Source organism: Vespula vulgaris, chromosome 20 (genome assembly GCF_905475345.1).
Source record: "Vespula vulgaris chromosome 20, iyVesVulg1.1, whole genome shotgun sequence".
Taxonomy (NCBI): domain Eukaryota; kingdom Metazoa; phylum Arthropoda; class Insecta; order Hymenoptera; family Vespidae; genus Vespula; species Vespula vulgaris.
The window spans coordinates 2,600,001-2,623,325 of NC_066605.1; the positions used below are offsets into that span (position 1 = coordinate 2,600,001).

The 23,325-nt window shown below is 36.9% G+C and overlaps 1 protein-coding gene across 5 annotated transcripts in view; it reads right to left on the minus strand.

Annotated features, from left to right (window-relative positions):
• The window catches only part of LOC127071065 (homeobox protein araucan), a 118,363-nt gene that overhangs the window by 9,237 nt on the left and 85,801 nt on the right, over positions 1–23,325 (minus strand). For all 5 annotated transcript variants that reach the window (XM_051009905.1, XM_051009904.1, XM_051009909.1 and 2 more), the window contains exons 5-7: positions 13,210–13,568; positions 6,802–7,825; positions 6,598–6,681 (exon numbers count right to left, since the gene is read on the minus strand). In XM_051009905.1, the coding sequence (XP_050865862.1) occupies positions 6,642–6,681; positions 6,802–7,825; positions 13,210–13,568 (1,423 nt within the window). In that variant the 3' untranslated portion in view covers positions 6,598–6,641. The remainder of the gene's footprint in view (positions 1–6,597; positions 6,682–6,801; positions 7,826–13,209; positions 13,569–23,325) is intronic.

Below are 23,325 nucleotides of genomic sequence, written 5' to 3' on the forward strand. Positions count from 1 at the left end.
CGATGTAATACGTCCGATAACGCGTTTGACAATACTTATATACGCGTTGGCTCGATACACCTGTGTTCGTTATTTCTGTTCTTTTTTCTTTCTTTATTTTTTTTTCTTTCATCCTTGTTTTTCCATTTGTTTCTTCTTTGCTTTTTTTTTTTCTTCTATTTTTATAAACGATTTAAACGAATTACAGAAGATACGAGATCTATCGATCGGCGATACCTACCAGTGGGATTTCTCTTCATTATTTATCTTCAGAGAAAACAGGTCTGAAACAACCTCGTTATTTGATTCATATTTTTCCATGATCGTGGATTTCTTGAATCGAGGATTTATGTGATTTGATTAATCTTTGATGAACGAATTAAAGCGGGATAAAGTTTACAGTATTGTTCTTATTTTCTTTTGCTTTTTATTTTGTTTCGTTTCAAACAACGAGTTTGGTCTTTTTCAAAGATCGACGGAATAATAATTTCACGAGATTTTCTCCCGATGCGTTATTTCATTCACGAATTTTGTATAATCATGAATTTTAAAGAATTTATGAAAAATCGATAGCAAACGATTAGCTGATATTTCTTTTTTTTTTTTAATTAATGAGACATGGATTTACGCGATATTAGAATATCCATTTGAAGTTTCTTGACACATCGATCCGAAAATTTATCTCCCATAAAAATTTTGAAACCGTAAGGATATAAATTTTTGGTGGAACATCTATATTAAAATTTGTTGATAAATCAATTTGAAAATTTTCGGTAAAGAAAAAGAAGAAGAAGAAGAAAAAAAAAAGTATAAATTCAAAAGTAGATCTCCCCTTGAAAATCGAAGGGACATAAATTTCAAGGAAGAAGATCGGTATGAAATTTTGTTGATATATTCGATACTAAAATCTTCGGTGTAAATTCAAAAGTAGATATTATCTCAAGAATGAATGGGATATAAATTTTAAGAAAGATCTATATAAAATTTCTTGATATATTAATAGATGAATCTTCGATGAACATACGAAAGTAAATTTTTCTTCGAGGAGGATCTATATTTTTTATAATAAATCGAGACGAAAAAAATTCTCATATAAAAATTCAAAAATAGATATTTCTTTAAAAATTGATGGGACATCGAAGAAGATCTATATAAAGATTTATATAAGGTCTTCGATGAATATTTTAAAAAGAAATTTTCTTCTGAACAATCGAAAGTACGATTGTTTCAAGGAAGAAACATCTGCATTGAATATCTCAACGTATTGATCAATGAATCTTCGATAAACGTTGAAAAATAGATCGTTTTGAGAATAAGATCGGTATGAAATATCTCGATATATTAATCTTAAAGAAAAAAGAAAGATATTTGAAACGATAAAAACGTTCAAGTGTAATAGTAAATCTTTTTTTTTTTTCTCAAATAATCCAAGTGACATATATCAAAAAAAACAAATATTTACGATATATCATTTTGCACCATTTTATTTTTTCCTTTCTTTTTTTCCTTTTCTCTCGAAAGAATAAAAAGATGAAATATCTGGATAAATTGACGCTAAAGCAAAGAAAAAAAAAAAAGAAAAAAAAGAAGAGAATAATATAAACGCTAGAAATAATCGAGATATAATAATAGATCTTTTTCGAAATAATCGAGAAAAGCATAGACGAAAAGAATATTTACGATGTATCATTTCCCTCCATTTTACTTCTCGTCCCTTTTTTTCCTTTTCTCTCGAGAGAATAAAAAAAAAGAAAAAAAGAATGAAATATCTCGATGAATTGACTACAGCAAAAAAAAAAACGAAAAGAACAATTTACACCTTAGAAACGGAGTATAATAAGAAGATCTTTTTCAAATAATGGAAATAACATCAACAGAGCAAAATATTTCGTCTATATTCTTTATATATTTCCCTATATTCTTCTCTTTCTCTTTTCTCTCGAACAAAGATACAAAAAGAAACAAAAAAAAAAAAAAAAGAGAGAAAAAAAAAGAAACGTCCAATGGAAACGAGGAATCGTTTCGGACATACGGGATGCAAAACGGTGGCCCAGGAACTTTTCGAGGTTCTCCGGTTACCCAGGTAGCTCGAAGAAAAGTCGTCGTCCAGTTTGCGATCCGTCGCGGAACGTAAATCCAAGCTACCGTTTTCGTGACCGAAGATCTCACGATCCTTCGGCCGTGGTTGTAATAAACTCGAAAGCGGTTAACACGCGTGCGAGCAAAGTCCTCCGAGCAAAAATGGGGGTCGAGGACAAAGAAGGACGCTTGAAACGTGTCGGTTGGAACCGATGAAACGCTGAGAATTCCAGAAACGCGCGCGTCTCATCGCGACGGTTCTCTTCGAGGTCTTTTCGGATGAACTGCCGAGCGAAACAGAAGGCTGAGAGAAAGAGAGAGAGAGAAAAGAGTGATAGAGAAAAGGGGAGGTAGGAATCGCGACAACGTCTCGGAGGATTTATTAAGGAGACACCTGAATCCTCCCGGAATCTTAAAGCCGTTAAAAAGATCGGCTATCCTCTCGCCTTCGTTCGAAGTACACGGATAAAGTCCGAATGATATTGGTGTTGGTATTGTATAGTAAGGATAGTGATGATGATGGTAGTGGTAGTGGTGGTAATGACGACGAGAATGACGACGATGGTAGTAGTGTTGGTGATGGTTCTATGGTGGTCGCGAATTTTATGCAGATGCATAGGTAGATCGTGTAAATATCGTAAGAGGTAAGGTGTCGAGTTCTGCTTTGGGTCAGGACGAAACAGTTCAGGTTTAGGTTAAGGTTTCGAAGCCCACCGTCCACCCTAATGGCAATTAAATATCCTCGCGCTAATTGCCAATTACAGGGGCTGGACGTCCTACGGAGAGTTTATTCTTTTTATTTTCTTCACTTTTGCTCTCTTTTTTCTGTTTCCCTTCTTGCTCCTTTTTTATTTTTTCGATCGAGGGAAAGAGAAAGAGAGGAATAAGAAGAAGAAGAAGAAGAAGAAGAAGAAGAAGAAGAAGAAGAAGAGGAAGGAAAGAAGATAGTCTCTACTTGGTAGGTGCTGCCAAAGGCACTCTACTCCAGCAAGTTGGTCCTTATGCTCTCGTATACCTGTCCGTTTCTACGAGAGGAAAACGAAGGGGCAGGAGAAAAAAGGATGGGAGATCAAGATGGTTGAGAGAGAGAAAGAGAGACAGAGAAAGAGAGAAAGAGAGGACGAGAGTGGCATTATAAGCGACCGAGCCACGAGGATTCAACAACGGTCTCCACACTGGTATATTCAGACGGGAGAAGAGGAGAGGAGAGGTGACGACAGCGAAAACTAGTTTATTTGGGACGCGGCTATAAATTAGGATCAGATCGCCACGAGATAAGGGAGTACCGGCTAACACCCGGCTCCCTCCGAAAGGATGCCTCTCTTTCTTTCTTTCTTTCTTTCTTTCTTTCTTTCTTTCTTTCTTTCTTTCTTTCTTTCTTTCCTTCTTTCTTTCTCTTTCTTTCTCTCTTTCTTTCTTTCACGACTTTTGCCATCCTACGAAAGCAACAACATCCACCCGTTCGACGACGAGTTTTGCGTTGCAGAAGCCGACTCTTAGCAAAAGATTTCGAGGGCGAATCTTCGTCGTCACCTCGTTTCCCTCGAGATCTCTAATGTGAAAGGTGAGACAAGGCCGACGATCTTTGTCCATTTTTATTCGGTTAACGTCAAACAAACCCGATCTATTTTATCTACGATTTATAATTTTTTCAGATTTCTTTAAGGGAAGATTTTTCCTTTCAGTTTTTTTTTGTCAACTTTTCCTTTTCCTTTTTCTTCTTTTTTTCTCTCTTTTCTTTTTTTTTCTTTTGTCTTTTTAGTCTTTTAAATATCCAGAGATATAGATAAACATCTAGTTCCAAGGACTTTTCGTTAAAATTTTTTCGAACGACGTTAGGAGGGAATATTTATTATCGTTCTTTAGGATATCGATTTGTTTCTTTTTTATTGTTTAATTTTGTTTCTCTTTTTTCTTTCTTTTTTTAATATCGTAAGAGAGATTTTCGGATGATGCTTCGAAAGGAAATTTATTATACTTTTTTTTTTTAGGGAAAGAGACTATTATTCTAACTCGTCGTCTATTCGATTCGAATCGAATCGAATCGAACCGAATTGAATCGGATACCCCCTTCAGGGAACGGAACGATACCGTAGCCATGACTTTACTGGGACTTTGCGAGAAAGGTTTGGGAAAAGACGAACGGCATGAGTAAACCCTGGAGATGAGAATATCTTTCTATCGTTTTGTAAGGGAAAACGAGGGAACTATCCTTGTGATTCTCTCTTAACGTAGCAATTTTTCTTCCAATTTTCTATCGTTTTTTTTTTTATACTTTTCTTTACTCCGCTCTATTCTACGAATATTTCCAACGAAACAACAAATAATATCGCATTTGTCATATTTAATTTTTTGGATTGATTTATTCGATCAGACAATAAATATCGTTTATTAAATATTTCATAAAAAATATTTCATACAATCATACGTCTACAAATGTTAAAATAATAAAAATGTTTACATTAGTTTAGTAGAGTGTTCGACATTGTGTCTTTTATAATTCTTTTTAGATGAAATATACGAGAAAATTCGTTGTTGTATTTTTTTAAATTAGAAAGTGTACTTTAAGACAATTAGTTAATTATTATTAAAATTGTATAACGGTGGACAGTAACGCGAATTATTTTTCGTGAATATTTTAATGTAATTATCTAGAACAAAACAAAACAGTCGAATATAGAAACGTCATGAACGAGGAGAGCATACTTTTTAGTTAATTAGTTAATTAACATTCTAATCAAATTTTCTAAACAATAAACACGAATAAACGCATCGTCGAGAAAGACGAATATACATTCGTATAATTAATTAATTAGAGTATCGGTGTTTAACGTGATGATTAAAAAAAAAAAAAAAAAGAAAAGAAAACGAAGGAATTCTAACGAAATTTTCCAACAAAAAGCAATTAAATATAACAAAACATTAACGAAAGAAAACAAAGAAGACAAATCTAATATAATTTTGATTAATTTTATTAATTACTATGAAATATCGATCGTCGGGTCGAGTGTTACACGAGTCGGACGATAATATTCGACAAGAATTCTAAACAAATTTTCTGAAAAAGACAAGAAGAAAGAAAAGAGATTAAAAAAGATAGAAAAAGAAAAAGAAAAGAAAAAAGAAAAGAAAACATTCGAATAAAGGAATATCGAAGAACGAAAACCGAGCGAGTATACTGCTGCAATAGTTAACGTATCGATTACTATGAAATGATCGAGTATCGATGATCAGCCACGTCGTAGAAGCAGTGCGTGATAAAATTCTAAACAAATTTTCTATTAGAAAAGAAAAGATCGATTAAAAAAAAAAAGAGAGAGAGAGAGAAAAATAAGAAAAAAAAAAGAAAAGGAGGAGAGAGAAGAAGAAAGAAGAAAAAGAAAAGGAAAAAGGAAAGAGAAGAAGAGAAAGAAAGAAAGAAAGAGAAAAAAGAAATCGTTGGAAATAAACGTCAAGAAAGAGGAGAAACTTGGAATAATATAAGAACTAGAGAGAGAAAACGAAAGAGAGAGAGAGAGAGAGAGAAAGAGAGAGAGAGATAGTGCACTTTACGTTTTCAAATCCGATCGTCTTTCGTCGCTTCGAAAGGTATCTCGTTCGTGAAAGAGAAAGAGAGAGAAAGAGAGAGAGAGAGAAAAACAGAGAAAGAGAGAGAGAGAGAGAGAGAGCTGGTCCAGCCGCCGAAGTCGTTCGTTCGGTTACTAACGCGACAGGTTGAGGTGTGTCCGAGTATAGTGTTCCCAAGCGTTACACGCACGCAAGGACTTACGCGTGTATCATGCGTGTGTAAGAGAAAGACGCAGCTAGCCAGAGCGGTGATTCCATTCACTGATTGAAATCTCCGTTCATTTGTCACTGTCAAGGAGGTGGCGAGAGGTTCTCTCTCTCTCTCTCTCTCTCTCTTTTCTTTTCTTCGATCTTCTCTCTCTCTCTCTTTTTCTCTCTTTTTATTTTTTTTTCGCCCTCCATCGACTGCCCACGCGCTACTCAATACCCAACGCTATTATTATTTCAACGCGAGACTCAGGCTAACGACCAATCGACTCGCCGGATATTAATTCTTTATCGATCGTCCACAGTGATGTCCGAGTATGAAAGAGAGAGAGAGAGAGGGAGAGAGAGGGAGTTTGGATGTTAAGAATAAAATGTACTATACCAAGACACGATTCACGGATACGATAAAACGTACAAACTCGTTGTCCCTGTTAAACGTACCTAAACAGTATCCAAACATTCGTCGTAGCTCTTTCTGCCCGTCTGTTTCTTTCTCTCTTCTCTCGCGACTTAAATTGTTCTTCTTTTTCTTCTCTTTATTTTCGTCTTTTTCCTTAACGCAGCACGTAGACTAATTTAGCTGATGGCGATTAAATCGCTTACGATCGGGTTACGAGTACGCGGAATGTAAAGAGAAAATTTACCGCTTAACGGTCAGAGCCGCTTAATGAATTTCGCAACGGTTAGGTATTCGAAGATCGTTAAACGGTCGGTAGGATCTAATCTACGATCTATCGATTACTACACTTTCATGTGTGGACTCACCTTGAGAGATAGCGACGATTTTCCTGGATCTCTATGGATGTTTCTTAGACCGGCGATACGAACCCACTACCCATTGATTGTGATCTGGAATGATAGGAATAATAATAAAAAAAAAAGGTACAATTAAAAGGGCGTTTAAATTGAAGGAAGTATCATAATAATCGATCGGGAAAGTATTCGAAGAGATAATTGATATGGGCTCACCCTTTGTAGAAAGGTTTAAACGCAGTCGTAGCTTCTGTCGGTGGTAAACTGGCAGTGGTTTGGTGCTGATGAAGAATCGAGTTTTGTCCCGCCGGGGAGAAGTCCTTGTGCGGTGAACTTTGAAGTCTCGAGGCAAAGGTCGAGGCTCCACCAGCTGATCCAGATGTAGCGGATAGATAACCGCCAGCACCGGGATGACTCGTTGCGTAATGATTGGGATTACCGTTGCTCGTTGGGTTGGTATTGCCAGTTGGGCAATAACCGGCTGGTGGTGGTTGGATCACCCCATTCGGAGTAGCCACTTTCATATTGGGTGGCGTCTGAGGTGGGGTATCCGTACCAACTTCTGGAAACCCCGCCGCAGCTGACGAGGATGCGGAGGATGTTGAACCAGACGAGGAATTTGGATTGTAATGAAGTTGTCCACCGGATGAGGACGATAGGAAACCGCCGTATCGTGCGGCAGCACTGGAATAAGGTGCGGTCGCTGCCGCCGAAGGACTCATGGAGGCCGACGAAGGTAACGCGAAGGATGTACTCAAACTACCACCTCCAGCACCGCCAGCACCACCTCCACTACCACCACCACCGCCACCACCACCACCGCCACCACCACCAGCAGATCCTAACCAAGGTTGTTGCGAGTGATGATGGTGTACTTGATTGCCAAGGTGATGTTGTTGCTGAGCGTAATGTTGTTGATGATGCAGATGATGATACTGCTGATGATGAGGATGAGAGGGCGGTGGTGGAGTCTTGCAAGCAGCCGTATCCGCCAATGACCAGATTTTTGGTTTCGTCGCTGGTATCGGTACGCCACCGCCGCTGCAGTCCGTTTTTATACCTTCGTCCTTCAAATGTTCGTCCGTCGCATAACCTTGGTGATGATGATGATGGTGTTGCATGGTATGATGAAAGGGAAGTTCACCACGGCCACGTGGATCCTCTTCCAAGTCGAGATCATCCTCGTCGTCGAGGTCTTTCTCGTGTTGCATGTGTTCGGCCTTGACGTGTCTCATGGGCTCTGTCGATTCGAACGATATCATTCGTTTCGATTAATTCGGTAAAACAGGTCAGTATTAAGTTACGTGATTCACGCAAATATCATATACAGTAATTAATGGGGCTAGCACAGAGGGGAATCTAGACACGCGTATAGTGCAATATCAACGCGTTAATGGTTTATAATCCCTGGTGTGAAAGTGAGACATAGAGATGTAAGAGAACGAGTCATCCTGCAGGGGCTCGCGTGTTTCGGAAGGGTCTCCCGTTACACACCCTTATATATACACACACACACACATACACACGCACGCGCGAACACACATATAGTTAAGCTGTAAGGGATGCTGTGAAGAAGAAAAAAAAAGAAAAAAAAAAAGAAGTAGGGAGTGAAGCCTTCAACCACTTTGGGCGCGAGAGATTTCTACTTTCCCTTGAGGCACCGACAGGACGACGACGAGAACGAGAAAGAGAGAGAAAGATAAAATGTTAGAGAATGAGAGAAAGAGAGAAAGAGGGACTGGGAGAAGGCATCTCTTTTCTCTTTCTTCGATCCTCCCCTCTCTCTCTCTCTCTCTCTCTCTCTCTCCTTCCCAACTCTCTCGGGGCACACTCTAGGATCGTCCCTGCTGTCTGCCAGCTAACCATCCAGCCATCGAGCCAAGCCAGTCAGTCAGGGGTGAGAATTTCATTAAGAGGTTCGAATGAGTCGGCAGAGGGTTTACTTGATGGGTCGTCAAGCGATAATTCCCAAGCTGGAAAGGGGCTGCCGTTGCTACTGCCGCTGCCACTACGAAACGAGAGAGAGAGAGAGGAAGAGAGAGAGAGAAGAACGCAAGAGAGAAAGTGAGATTGGGCTTTAGGGTGCAAGCATCACCCCTTATAAAGAGAACCTTATGGGGCAACTAAATAGATACTAACGTCGAGTCCACAAGTGGCTCTTTAACTTTTGACCCTCTTTTATCAGCCGTTAATCTCATAATCTTCGCGCCGTACCTACTGATATCTCGATGGGAGAATTTCATTCAAGTTACTCGATCGTTTGTATCGTAAACCAACTCTTTATATATGTATCTACGTGCATACGTACAAACAAACACACATATATATAATATACACAATTTCAACATGGAGATTTATTTTTACGTATATATTCCTAAAAGAAGGGAGAAGGGGTCCGATCGTTAATGTGTTTTTACAGGCCAATAAAAATCTTTAATTCGTGCTTCGAGGAGGTTATCACGATCTTCTTTTCTTCCTTTCTTCGTTTCTCTTTTTTCTTTTCTTTCGTTCCTTTTTCTTCTTTGTATTCCGCGATATAATCCAAGCGTATAAAGAACGTTACTCGTTAATAAAATAGCTTTTAACGTCGGGCTAAAGTTTGTACGTCCTTTCACCCTCCCTCTCTCTTTTTTTCTCGGTGTAAGAAAAACGTTACGGTTAACTAAATCTAATGATACCCATATAACCTTGGTTTTACGTGCTAAGCTTAAAAGACTTCGAACCTTCTCTCCTCCCTCTTCTTCTCTCTTCATACACCCTCCTCCACAAAGTCCTCTCGTCAAATATATCCTAGTATAGGGGCTCGCGAAAGTTTTCAACCCTCTCGTAGGTACACGCACGTGCTTAAAGTGACCACTACTCTTCAGACCCGTCGTCGTATCATGGCGTAGAAATTCATGAGCACCAAGAAAGGTCTCCCCCTTGAATTTCCTACTGCTGAAAAGCCACTATAAGCATGAGCGTGTAGGACAACGATCTCGAGTAGTCCGCAAATATTTGCTCGCACGTTTACCGTCGAAGGTTTCTCGTTAATTATCGCCCAACGCCCATAATAGTACGACGATCTTAGTTGGAGTATAATTAACCATTATAACCGATCGTTCCTTCTAATTTTCATTTCTTTTTTGCCCCTTAATTATTAATAAGCTCTTCTTATTATCCTTCGTCCGTTTTACTTTTAAGTCGTCGTCGTCGTCGTCGTCGTCGTCGTCGTCGACGTGGTCGTCGTTTTATCATTATCCGTAAATATAAAAGAAAGAACGATGAATAATGAATATGGACAGGGAACGAAAGATAAAATATATTTTCCAATAACGAGTAAAAACATGTTTCATTTATTTCGCATTGATACTTTAAGATCGCTGCTGTTCTTTTTCCTCTGGACGAATTATATCGGTTATATTGGAAATATATGGAAATGAAAAAAAAAAAAAGAAAAAGAAAAAGAAAGAAAGAAATCTCAACAGATTCGGTGGATTATCAAATGTATTTTTATACCTGTATCATTTCGATAATATCGTCGATACCGAACTCTGCTAACAAGTATAACCTAAATCAAAAGAGAACGAAGAGATTTTTTTTCTGAAATCACGTAACTCCCGTGGAAGTGTCGTGTTAGGGGACTCGTGACGCAGTTGGACGATACCTAGATGATCGGAACTGTAAGGGAGAAAGAGCGAGTGAGACAGAGAAAGAGAGAGAGAGAGAGAGTTAGAGAGAAGGACAGCAGGAGAGCCGATATTGGCCAATGTGCGGTGGGGTAATGGTGGCCATAGGAGGGTCCGTACCATTCGTCTCGCCGCGGGCGCCGATACATCACCGTACCTCGTACCATTGCTGTTCCATGTATATTCACACACACACACACACACACATCTATACCTATATATGCACACATACGAGTTATACATAGAAGCTTACATATATACTATATATAGACATATAGCATATAGATACAGAGAGCTCGTGGCACGTAGCATACATGCTCCTATGGATGGCTACTCAGCCTGGCCGCACCCTCGCGTACCAACACAACGAAACTTCACGAACGGAATCTCCTCTGGAACGGAGGCTGGACTAGTGCTTACGTGAATCTATACGTATATATGTGTCTATATTTGTGCATGTGAACGGTGTGCTTGCGCGCAAAGGCTAGCTCTCGTAGCTACGACGACGACGACGACGACGACGACGACGACGACGCTGGAGGAGTACGTTAGCGCACGGCCCGTTCGCTTCCACCATGGGATAGAGGGGAATAGAGAGAGAAATAGAGATAGAGAGAGAGAGAGAAGGGATGACCAAACCGAAGGCCATTAATCTCTTTGCGCGGCAACCCGCAACCCGTCACTGTGTTTACCCACATGTGAACTATTATGTCCGCCCCCACGATATAGAGAGCCACGTCCTGTTCCAACACTGGACTCCCGCGAATCGTCTACCCCAGCACAAGCTTTCGCGGGGCACCGAGAATGAGGATGAGACTATATACCAACACTGTTAGTAGACTCTGAGAGATGAGATTTATAGCGTAGTAGATAAAAGAGAAAAAGAAAGAGAGCGAAGAAGAAGTAGAAAGAGGGTGAAGGTTCTCTTATTCGGAGTAGGTCGTAAGTGTAAGAAGAAATTAGAGATAGAAGATGAAGATGAAGATGAAGATGACGAAGATGAAGAAAAGAAAAAAAGGAACGAAAAAGAAATAGGAAAGGGTAAAACGAGTACACGGGGGAATAGTGGGAATGGAATTCGTAACATTTCGTGACTTCGGATTAGTCCGTTTAGGATTAGAAAATTTATAGCTATCACGGTTTCTTTCTTATGCAATTAAGTAGACATTGTAATTAGCGACCGTGCGATTACGATCGCGAGTTTTTCTTTTTTTTTACCCCCTCTCTAACCGTATCCTTTTTCCACCTTCTCACTACATGTTCTATACTTGAAATTAACTAAGCGATCGAGACAGACAGCTTGACTATAGATAGATCACCGTTGCTGTTGGGGTAAAAGGAAGATGAAGAAAAAAGAGAGTAAAAAAAAGGGGTGGGGGGAGGCAGGTAAGGACTTTGATCCGCGGTGATCGGCGCCTATGAATATAGGACGTTCCAATCGTATCTAAGTACCTTACTCGAAAGAGTCGTAGGTATCACTGGGATTTGAGAGAGACGTTCTACCATCTACGGAAGAGAATGATCCCGTTTACAGGTTCAGAGTATAGCTTCAAGCTCCTTCTTGAATCTCGTACTCGATCTACTTCAGAAAGAGATGGAGATAGAAAGATAGAAATAGAGAGAGAGAGAAAGAGAGAGAGGACAGTTTCTCGCTCACAGTCTATATCCATCTAGGGTGAGGTCGTACGGTTTGGTTCATTGTGGAACGGAATGGATGCTTGCGCAATATCAGAAACGTCGACCGATGGGCACTCGATATCAGGGAAACTAGTCACGCGAGGTAAACACGCTACCGACATTCCGTCTCGAAATAGAGATCGCGAGAGCTCTCCTCGCAAAGAGAAATGCTCTCTCTCTCTCTCTCTCTCTCTTTTTATCATTCTCACTTCTCGTTCAACAAATGCTAATTCAAAATGATATAACGGTCGTCCTTTCGAGTCTCGCACGCGAGAGACGTTGGATCGACCGATAGTTCATCTTCGAGAAGAATAATATTTTCGTATCAAATTAAACGAAGTGTGCAAGTTGTTATAGTTATTCATTGTATCGTATTATTTGCTCTTTCTCTATTTGTTATATTTGATAAACGATGCTTTTTATCGAAATTAGAAACTCATTAGAATTGGAGAACCTGAGTCTATTTTCCTTCCTCTCTTTCTTTCTTTTTACAACGTTCATCTAATCGTACAACTGCGGATACCCATGGGGTATCCCCGTGAAATCCATTTTCTCTCTCGTCAGCCTCCTTACGTCAACTATGGCACACTCATACACCTAACGTCGACCTATCCCCGATCAATCCCTCAACGATGATACCACCAATCCTATTTTTCTTTTTTTCTTTTCTTTTTTTTCTTTTTTCGAAACGATTCATTCGATTAAACCGATTCACCATGTTGATTGATTTTAACTTCAATCATGATTAATGGTTCCGTACAATTAAATCTGACTCGCTACACGGTTCAAATCCTATTTCGATATTCAAATACCGGGTGGTCTGTAACTTCCTCGGTTGCGATTTTAAACATCGATTACCTTTTATTTTTGCCTCGTGAAATTTCTTTCTTTTTTCTCGACCAGATTGTAAAATTGCGAGCTTAGAAATATTCGATCCACCTCGTCGTATAACTCGTAATTAATTCTAATCGTCATTGTCCCTATATCGCACAATTAATCCTGCTCGATCGATCGTTTAACGGGGATCGTAATAAAACCTCTCGCTTAATTGCGTACATACTTGTCGATAAAAAAAAAATTCATGGACGTTTTTCCATTCGATCATGGTTTCGACCTTGAGAATTACAATTTCAGAATTGTTCAATATTTTGACGATCGATCGATCGTAATATCGAAAGAAAATTTCTCCATGAAATTCATTGTCTCGTATAACGTTATTAAATCAATATCGCGTTGTTAGAGTAGACTTATAAAATGAAATATTAATACGTGGCCTTACCGTTATCGTCGAGACCTCTCCTCGCGTCCTCGCCGACCCTGTCGCCACGATTATCATTCGCAAGATCGTCTTTTTCCTTGTTATCCTCCGAATCCGTAAGTACCGCGTCGTCATCGTCGTCGGTCTTATTTTTCGGTTCCCAAGTCATTTTATTTTCTTTCTTTAAACGTCTTCGTGCATTCGCAAACCACGTTGATACTTGCGTCAATGTCATCTTAGTAATAATGGCAAGCATGATTTTCTCGCCCTTAGTTGGGTAAGGATTTTTTTTGTGCTCGTTCAGCCAGGCTTTCAAGGTCGCCGTCGATTCCCTCGTCGCGTTCTTTCGTCGTGCCGCGAGATCGTAGCCCGCACCATATCTGTAAATATATTTTATCCTTCTTTTACGATCAGGAATGTAAGGTCGAAAAATATAAATAGTTATGATAATGTAAGTATACTATATAAATATGAGTAGTGTAACGTGTATGTGTGTGCGCGTATACGTGGATATTATTTTTCTTTTAAGATCGAGAATATAACGAGGAAATATGTATCAATAATAATAATGTGATTATATATACATCTTGTCTCATTTCTTGTTTTTTTTCTTGTGTTTTTTTTTTTTTTAGTTAAGATTGAGAATATTCAAGAAAATCGGAAATGATGATAATAATAGTAACAGAAATAATAATTTAATGCTACATATATTATACTTGTTTTCTCTAAAGAAAATATCATGTTAATGCGAGAAAATAGAATTTAAGAAATACAAACGATACTAATAATGATTAAAAATAATGATTAAAAATATAATAAATAACGAACACACACACACACACATATATATATGTATGTACACACGTGTATGTATTATATATATATACATGTCCTATGAAATAAATAATACGAAAAATACGAATAGAAGAAAGATAACAAAAATAAAAGCCACAACAATTTGAATAATAATGAAACAATAATCAAAAAAGAAAAAAATATATATATATAAATACATACATATACCTAAACTTTCTTCTACCTATACAAAGAAAAAGATCGTGCCTATACATCGAATAGACGAAAGGGGAGGTTGCGGAAAAGTGGCGTAACTTTCGAGGGGTGCGAATTCCCCGCAGATTTTGACGGTGAAATTCCGTAGGCCTTTCCTAGACGCGTTAGCCTCTCCCCTCGGGCGTTGCACCCTCTTTGAGAGAAAGATAGAGAGAGAGAGAGAGAGAGAGAGAGAGAGAGAGAGAGAGAGAGAGAGAGAGATAGAGAACGACAGAGAGAGAGAGAGAGAGAGAGAGAGAGAGAGAGATAGGACATACTATCGAGGAGTGGGAGGTAGGTGGGGTGTAAGAGAAGGTTGAGGAGGTCGAGGCTGATACTCTGGTAAATATATACGGAAAATAAACCCCCAACGGTGGCGTGATTCCATCGAGCACCCTCGGCGCTCGCTCACGCGCTCGCCATAATGGCGATTCGATCGATCTCCTCCTCTTCCTTCTCCTCTTCCCTCTTACTCTCACCCACTCACTTACTCTCTCTCTCTCTCTCTCTCTCTTTCTCTCTCTCTCTCTCTCTCTCGAGTTCACTATCCAACCCCCATGAGGAAGCGTCGCGAGTGTGTTACAGAGAGTCATATATATAGATACATATATATATGTATATATATATATATACATATATATGTATAGCAACCATTATATACTAAGGGCTAAAATACCTATCGACGATCTATCGTGCTCGTGAAACGAACGGCCGGTTGCATGTGTTATATGATAGTAGTGGTATTACGGTGAGAAACACGTCGGCGAAAACCCGAAAAACGATATTTCGGCTCGGACCGTAACGAAGCTCTCGTAACGTTACGGACGTTGAAAAAAGAAAAAAGTAGAATGGAAAAGAAGAGTCCACGAAATTACGACTAAACCGACGGAAAATAATACATTCATACCTACTACATACGTACGTATATACAAACAAATAACAAACATACACGTATCCGTGTATACACGAATACATTTATATATTTATACGTACGTACATACAGTTACACGTGTATATCTATCAAGTGTATGGACTCGAACGCGAATACCCATCCCCTTTTTTATTCTTCTTCTTCTTCTTCTTCTTCTTATCAACCTTCGAAATCTTTCCTCTGAAAATAGTTATGCTTTCCACGAAGATACTCTCCAAACTCTGCTTTACCACAACGAAAGAGAGAGAGAGAGAGAGAGATAGAGAGAGAGAGAGGAATCTTTTACGAGAGGCACGCTTTCTTATATTCAAATGGAGATGTTACTCTTCTCTTTCTACTACGAAAACTACTACCATCTTCTCTCTTCGCTACTCTTTATGATCCTTCTTCCCCCTCTTCAAACCTTCTTTTATCCCCCTCCTTCATCCTTATCCCACCCCACCCCACCCCACAAACTCTCCACCCGTTCAGTCTCCCCACCTTTTATCGGACCCGATCCCCAACTGGGTCGACTGTAACAAATGTCCCGATGAGATCTCTCTCCTTCTCGTACGGTTCTCTCCTGTCTTCAATCCAAAGCTAAACGTTTGATCATTGTATCGTTTTCTATGTTATGAGCTCGTTTATATCGAAACTAACGTAAACAGAGGTAAGGAGATTGTTCTTTTCAAAATTTTGTTTTTCGTTATTTTTCGAACGAACTCGGTTCTCGAAACTCGCACCTTTTCTTATTGCATGATCGTATTAACGTATTCGTGATCGATAGCGAACAGGATGTTGGATTAATCCGATGATTATCTTTTAATTCTTACCTTTTTCTTTTTCTTTTCTTTTTGTTTTTTTTTCGTTTCTCCTTTTTTCTTTTTAGAATTGATGATTTTATTTTGAAGGAACGATTGCTTTGATATTTATGTCAGATTGAATGTAATGCGATGTCGATCAAAGAGCTTCTCGAATCTTGAAGATTTTTTTGATCGATGTTTTGAATAAATTATTAGTATTTATAATAAAATATCGATACGTGATATAAGTGGTAGGTATTTCAATGATTAATATAGAGAAAAGAATTGTCAGTATTTTGATTAAAATATTTTTAATTATTTATGATGTATGTAGACTGATATAATATGATAAATATAAATGTAATAAATATAATCTTATAGATTATTATATATTATGTAATAAAATATAATATATACCAATATAATTAAATAATATATAATAAATCCAACAGTCCTGATAATTAATTATTAATTATTTATAAAGCTACCATTTATAATACGTTCTTATATTTCGTTATAAAATATCGATTAGAATATTCGTGCATAATGATAACATATAGTATTTATTTCAAAAAATATTTTACGATTAATTAACAAAAAAAAAAGAAAAAAAAAAGAAAAAGAAAAGAAAGAAAAAAGAAAAATACTGAACGAAATGAATGGAAATCTTTTTCTCTGTTTTCTTTTAATTTTTCATTGTTTTAACAATTCTTTCAAGTCGATCAATGAACGACATTTTTTTTTTTACCAACACCGATATCAAACTTATCATCGAAAGGTTATCTCAAATTTATAATCAATTTTTCTTATCAATCGATGCGATCAATAAAAGAGAAGAACTTAAAGAAAAAGAATCGATAGAAACCATTTATTCTACTTTGTTTCCTTTTTTTTTCATTACAACTTCTCTTTTTAGTCAATCGAAGAATGACGATTTTATTTCGATGGAAGATTGATAGGAATGAATGTGAAAACTCTCTAGAAGAAATTGTTCGTAAGATTTCGAAAGCTGGAGTGTGCGTTTCACCCTCTATTAAACTCCCCAGGACAAGGGAAAGGCGGCCACCGATAGTAGCTCTACTTCCATGCCAATAAAATCTCCTTCTTTCTTTTTCTCTCTCTCTCTCTCTCTTTCTTTTTTTCTTCTCTTTTTTTTCTCTTCTTCCTCCACCCCTTCCTCTTTTTATTCGCGATCGCTAGAGTTATATTTCCTCTTTTACTCTTCACCGATCTCGCTAGAAACATTTAAAGAAAAAGAATCCTAAGGTATCTAATCTAATTTTTTTCTCTCTCTCTCTCTCTCTCTTTCTCTCTCTTTCTCTTTCGATTAATCGATTTTTCTCTAGCCACTTTATCCTACGAAAGAAAGAATGAAAGAACAGGATCATTCGTCTCGACGATTTTCTTTCTGCGTTCTGTTCTCTTCTCTGTTGGATGTTACGTTCTTTTTTCTTTTCCTTGAAAATCGCGTCCACTGTTTGCACGAGGGGTGACAGAGATCTTGGAATAACAGAGGGAGGATAAGATAAAGATACAAACGTTTGGCTAAGGATACGAAAACCTTTCGCGTAGAATAATAAAACCACACCGACTTTCTACCTTCGATCATCCTTCTTGTTTGAACGACGAAGTGCGACGGAGTACGACGAAATACATACGACGACGACGACGACGAAGCTTCGATTTTTGAAATTTAACCGAGATTTGGTCATACCTGAGAGACGGTTATATTCGATTTTGTAGATACTATTTGAAAATATTTATCAACTTCCTTCATAAAGAGAATTTCATTCTATCCGATGGAGTTACAGACTATAATGAATTTCATCTCTATTTTCTTTTCATCGAATTAATATCGGCTTTTTTTTTTTGAAAATACGTCCCTCTCTCTCTTTCGTTTAATACGATTCGTTTAATGTAGATTTCTTTTTTCTTTTTTTAACAACGATTGATTCGACTAGAAGTGTATTTGTTCGTTTATCTTTTTCTCTCTCTTTCTTTCTTTTTTTTTTTGTTTAGTAATAATTAGTAGTAATGTCTCAAAAATGTGATGGTAAGGTATTATATAATATGTTTTTTTTTTTTTTATTTGCAATTAGATGTAAATAGAAATTTCGATTTCTATCGAGTTGATCGTCATAATTTTGTTTAATGACAAGGAATGATTTTGATTTTATAACTGGTTATTTCATTCTTTGAAAATATACTTTTTAATGATAATGAAGTATAATGAATAATGGATGACAATAAATGATCCTAAAGTTTTATTTAATTTAAATGAAATATTATGAAGAAGATCATACAAGAAGTGCTTAAAAATTGTTTAAAGCGATCTTAAAGATTAATCGCTCTTTTTCCATATTTCTTAGACTAATCTCTTTTTCATATTACGAAACTACAACCATAATCTACAAGGCTAAGAAGTTTCGAATAAAAATGCAATTGATCTTTAATATCATTTGGAGACTTTTGATCGATCTTTGCAAAAAATTTCGATTCGAGCGTTAAAACGACTACGTATAATGGTAAAAATAAAAAAGGAAGTAAAAATTACTTAGAAATTTATCGTTCGATCTGTATATCGATTTTCGTAAAAAAAAAAAAAAAAAAACAATTCGATAACAACGTTATTAGCAATAAAAATAAAATTGAAGTGATGCTTGACGAGTCGCTTGGTATTAGAAAAATTAAAAAGAAAATAAAACAATCGATACTCATCGATATAAGTACTTTAACTTAGCTTGCAAATAGGAAATGAAAAAAACATGGCAATGAAAAATATGGTCGTGTTCGATAATCGACGATAATAGTTACTTCGAATTTACTATATATTTTGTATTAAAAAAAAAGAAATACGACAAAGAGATATGTAAGTAAGCAAATAAGTACTTATGTACGACTATGATGTAGGAACAAGTATTCCACTGCATTACATCGAACGCATCAAATTATTATTTCTTTTTTGTTCCTTTGTTTTTGTCAATAACAGATAACAATGAGACACGTAACCAAAAGTTTTATCGTTCGATCTACATGAGCATTTGTCTATCGTCACGTCAATCGTTAGTTAATTCGATTGTTACGTCGGTCAGTGGTATCATCTTCGTCACGATTGTCCTTCCTAGAAAGTATCATCCAAACAATAGATTTTTTAAAATATTTTTTTTTGTTACTTCCAAACCATTGTTAAGTATATACTCGATACATTAAACAGATAATTCGTGCTTATCTTTGTTCTCGATTTAAGAATACAATCGACTAATGTAAGTATATCGTGTTAAAAAGTCGTATGAAATTTATTATAAAAAAGAAAAAAAAGGAAAAACCGAGAGAGAGAGAGAGAGAGAGAGAGAAAAAGATAGAGAATTTAAATGACCTTCGTTCGATAAAGTTACTCTTTATCGAGCACCCTGACCACCCCTCTCCCTCCTCTTCACATCAGTTTGCATTTAATTGAATTTAAATTATTTAATTACAAATTTAAAATCGAATTATAAAAAAGGATAGGATTGTAAAGAGAATAGACCGTCGCTTAAAAATATTTCAATCGTTAAATCGTTCGAATCGATATTCGAAAAGCATTCTCTATCTACCCATTTATCCATCTATCCATCCCTTCCTCTTTCTCTCTCTCTCTCTTTCTCCTTCATTCGAAATAAGCGACCATTTCTGGGCTCCCGAAAAATACGACATTGTTCAACGTTCGTAGATGCAATCTACGAACGAGAGCCTTCATTGCTATGCGCAATTTCGACTGCCTCCCACGTGGCCCTTGCGTCGTCGTGCAATTATCCACACACACATATATACAAACTCACGCATACATATACAGACATACATAGACACATAGACAGACAGAGAGAGAGAGAGAACGACTCTCAGCGTCATTTACATACTAAGTGTTACCGTTGCGTGCGGAGAGAGAATCGCTCGGATATATCGACGCGATTGCCTCGCATATGCGAGAACGAGCGAACGAACGAACGAACGAACGAACGAACGGTGTATGTGTGTGTGTGAGAGAGAGAGAGAGAGATGCAATGCAGATGCGTGAACGAACATTGAATTGGAAACTGTTTATTGACGATAGAAAATTGTTGAACTCAGCAACATGTTATTGTCATCTCTCTTCTCTCTTTGTTTCTCTGTTTGTTTGTCTATCTATCTGTCTCATTTTGTGTCTTCATATTCTGTCTCTCTCTCTCTCTCTCTTTCTTGTCTTTTTAGAAAAGATATAATAAAAAGAAGGAAAGGGAAGGAGAAAAAAGAGAAATAATACATAAATTTTATCTCCTTGACTTTCAAGGTCTAACGACATTTCTCATAGAGTCTCCCATAAACCAAGATTATTCTTCTAGACATAAATCTTAGACCTTCGACCTTACACGGTCTCCTTATATAAGGAACCTTTTAGTTAGGGGTTGCTAGGAAATCCTAAAAGCCAAAGGAAGAGTCTTTCCGAGGTCATACCATGTAGTATTTGTCGCGGAATTTAATTAAATCCCTAAGGTATGGAGATTCTAGTTCTGCAGAGTATCGAGAGAGAAAGAGAGAAAGAGAGAGAGAGAGAGAGAGAGAGACAAAGACCGAGACAAAGACAAAGACAAAGAGAGAAAGAAAGAAAGAGAGAGAGAGAGAGAGATAAAGAGAGATAAAGAGAGATAGAGATAGACAGAGATAGAGAGATATCTATCTAGAAAGAGAGAGAGAGAGAGAGAAAATGTGAGAGTGAATTTCGAAGCACGCTCGGTGTTCGCGAGAACGTAGGACGATACGAGAGTCCTGTAATACGGGTTGTATAGAAGGTAAAAGGGGGTAGGAAATAGGGGTGAGGAGAAGGGAGAACGAGGATCGTCGAATACGGTACTGTACGGTAGTAGGTAATAACGATGTGAAGCGGGCGCAAGGGGGTGGGAATGAGGGTGGTAGTGATGAGGAGGGGGAGGGATGGGATGGGGTAGGGAAAGGAGAGGAGGTTTAAAGGAGGAACGCATAATACTAGACACCGGGGCCACTCGAGCGACTCATTAGGGGCTTTGCATATCGCGGCGTCAACCTCGAAAGGTTAACCAATATTGGCAGAACGCGCGTAATTACGTCCTCCGAGCTCGTAGAGAGACCGTGTGTATAGCTCCAATAGTTACGCCCGGGCCCGGATGTGCAAACGTTTCCTACCTACCAATCTACCGACCAACCGACTACCCCCGACCGACCAACCAACCCCCGACTGTACACCCTCCTGTTACAACCAACCGATTCTCCATCTCTTTCTTTTCTTCTACTTCTATTTCTTCTTGTTCTTTTCGTTCTTCTTGTTTATTACTTTGTCATGTATATCTTTTTAATACGAGGATGTTTATGTATGTAATAATTATGTAGATGATCGAAGGATTTAAATGCGTATATATTATTTATATATACGTATGGTTGTGTATGTAAATTAGTCACGGTTGGCTTGATAGAAAGTTTTATTTTAACGGGGTTCGTTCGATGGGAAAGTTGTTTTGAATTGGTTGATTGTTTGAAATATTATGGAATGTCGGTTGTAGTTGGGTCCGTAAGGATTTTATTGTGTGTGATTGTTGGAAGTGTGTTTATTGTTAGTTTGTTTCGATGAAGATGTCGTCGATGCGTTCGTTCGATATGGAAGTTATTATTACGTTAGTAAAGATCTTATTACGTTTATTTATTTTGATCCGACAATGATGTTTTTCGGTTTGTATCGATTGAAATATTCCCTAGAGTTGAATCGATAAAGACGTCATTGTGTTTTATTGATCCGTTGAATTATGTTAATGAGTATAATTATTTGAAATGTATCTATTATAGTTAATTCAATAAAGATGTCATTATGTTTATTTGATTCTGAAAATTATATTATTCGGTATAATCATTCGAAATGTATCCATTATAATTGGTTTGACAAAGATGCAAGTGTGTACGGTTGATCCGAAAATTATGTTATTCGATATAATTCGTTGCAAATAATATAACTGTCTTTATATATATATATTAAAATTGTATTAATTATTGCTACTATACAATAACATCTCAGATGTGTCTATTCATCATCTTTGTTTTTGTGCAATGAGAACTAATAAAATATATCTAACGATCGATGTAAATAATCAATTTAATTTCTACCGATAAATCTATATCATTGGATTATCATGATCCTCAAATTATAAAATAATGATCATTACTGACGTACAATTATCTTCAAATGATATCGAAATTTCGTTCTGTTTATAAAATAAGATTAAAGATGAATCATTTAAAGAGAACCGTCTTTGTATAACTAAAAGTAATAACGAGACATATTAAATGGATCTAAGAGATCTACATTACATTTGTTTCAATAAAAGATATTATTGTATTTGATCCTCATAATCCTGTTATTAAGTACGACGATTTGAAAATAACGAGAATTGTCTTTATTGCCGTATCTCAAAATTATATCGAGCATTGTTATCGCAGAATGAGAAACTCGATGATAACAAGGCTTTTTCAGAATGATAGAATGATATATTAGCCTTCGATATTTCCGAGGAAAGTCTTGTAATTGATATCGAACGAGAGATAACATCAGCCAATCCCTTTCTCCGTGTCGTTTCTATTTTTATAAAACAAAAAGTTAAACAATAAGGTATTACTTCAATGAATTCACACGGTTCCATTACATTTGTTACAACGAAAATAATACCATTGTACGTGGCTGATTCTAAAATGATGTTAATTTAATTATAACGACGATAATCATTTTCCTCTTATTCATAATATCGTATATTAATTGTACATAATATTTCAAAGATATATCAAAGTGTAATTACTATAGGATTACGATTGTTATCGCGAAGGAGTTGTTACATAATTTGTAACAAATTCGAATACAGGCTTAGCGAAAAGTTTTTAACCTGGTTGAAAGTTCATAGTCGATTTTAAAAAGCAATTATACTTTTTCGCGACTTTTTAGAGTTATCGTTAGGCTGGCAGCGTTGCAAGCTAGCCCCTCCTACGCTTTTTACGAATACGATCTGCGAAAGGAAACAAAAATAAAAAAAAAGAAAAAATGGAGAAAGAAAGAAAGAAAGGTAAAAAATTAGCTCGGAAAAATCACGAGAGAGTAACAATCGATTTTTAAATTCACTTATAACGATGAAAACGTTTGGTTCGATAAAAAAAAATTGATTCGTCTGTTCGACGAAGAATATCAATATTATAGAAAATTTTTACCAGAGATAAACTCGTCGTTTTTATTGTATAACGAACGAGAATAATTTCTTAATATTTGTTAAAATCTAAATATCTATATTTAATATTATGGTTTGTTAATAATTTTTTCGAGCTACAAAAATCTACGTCTATCGTCTTTAA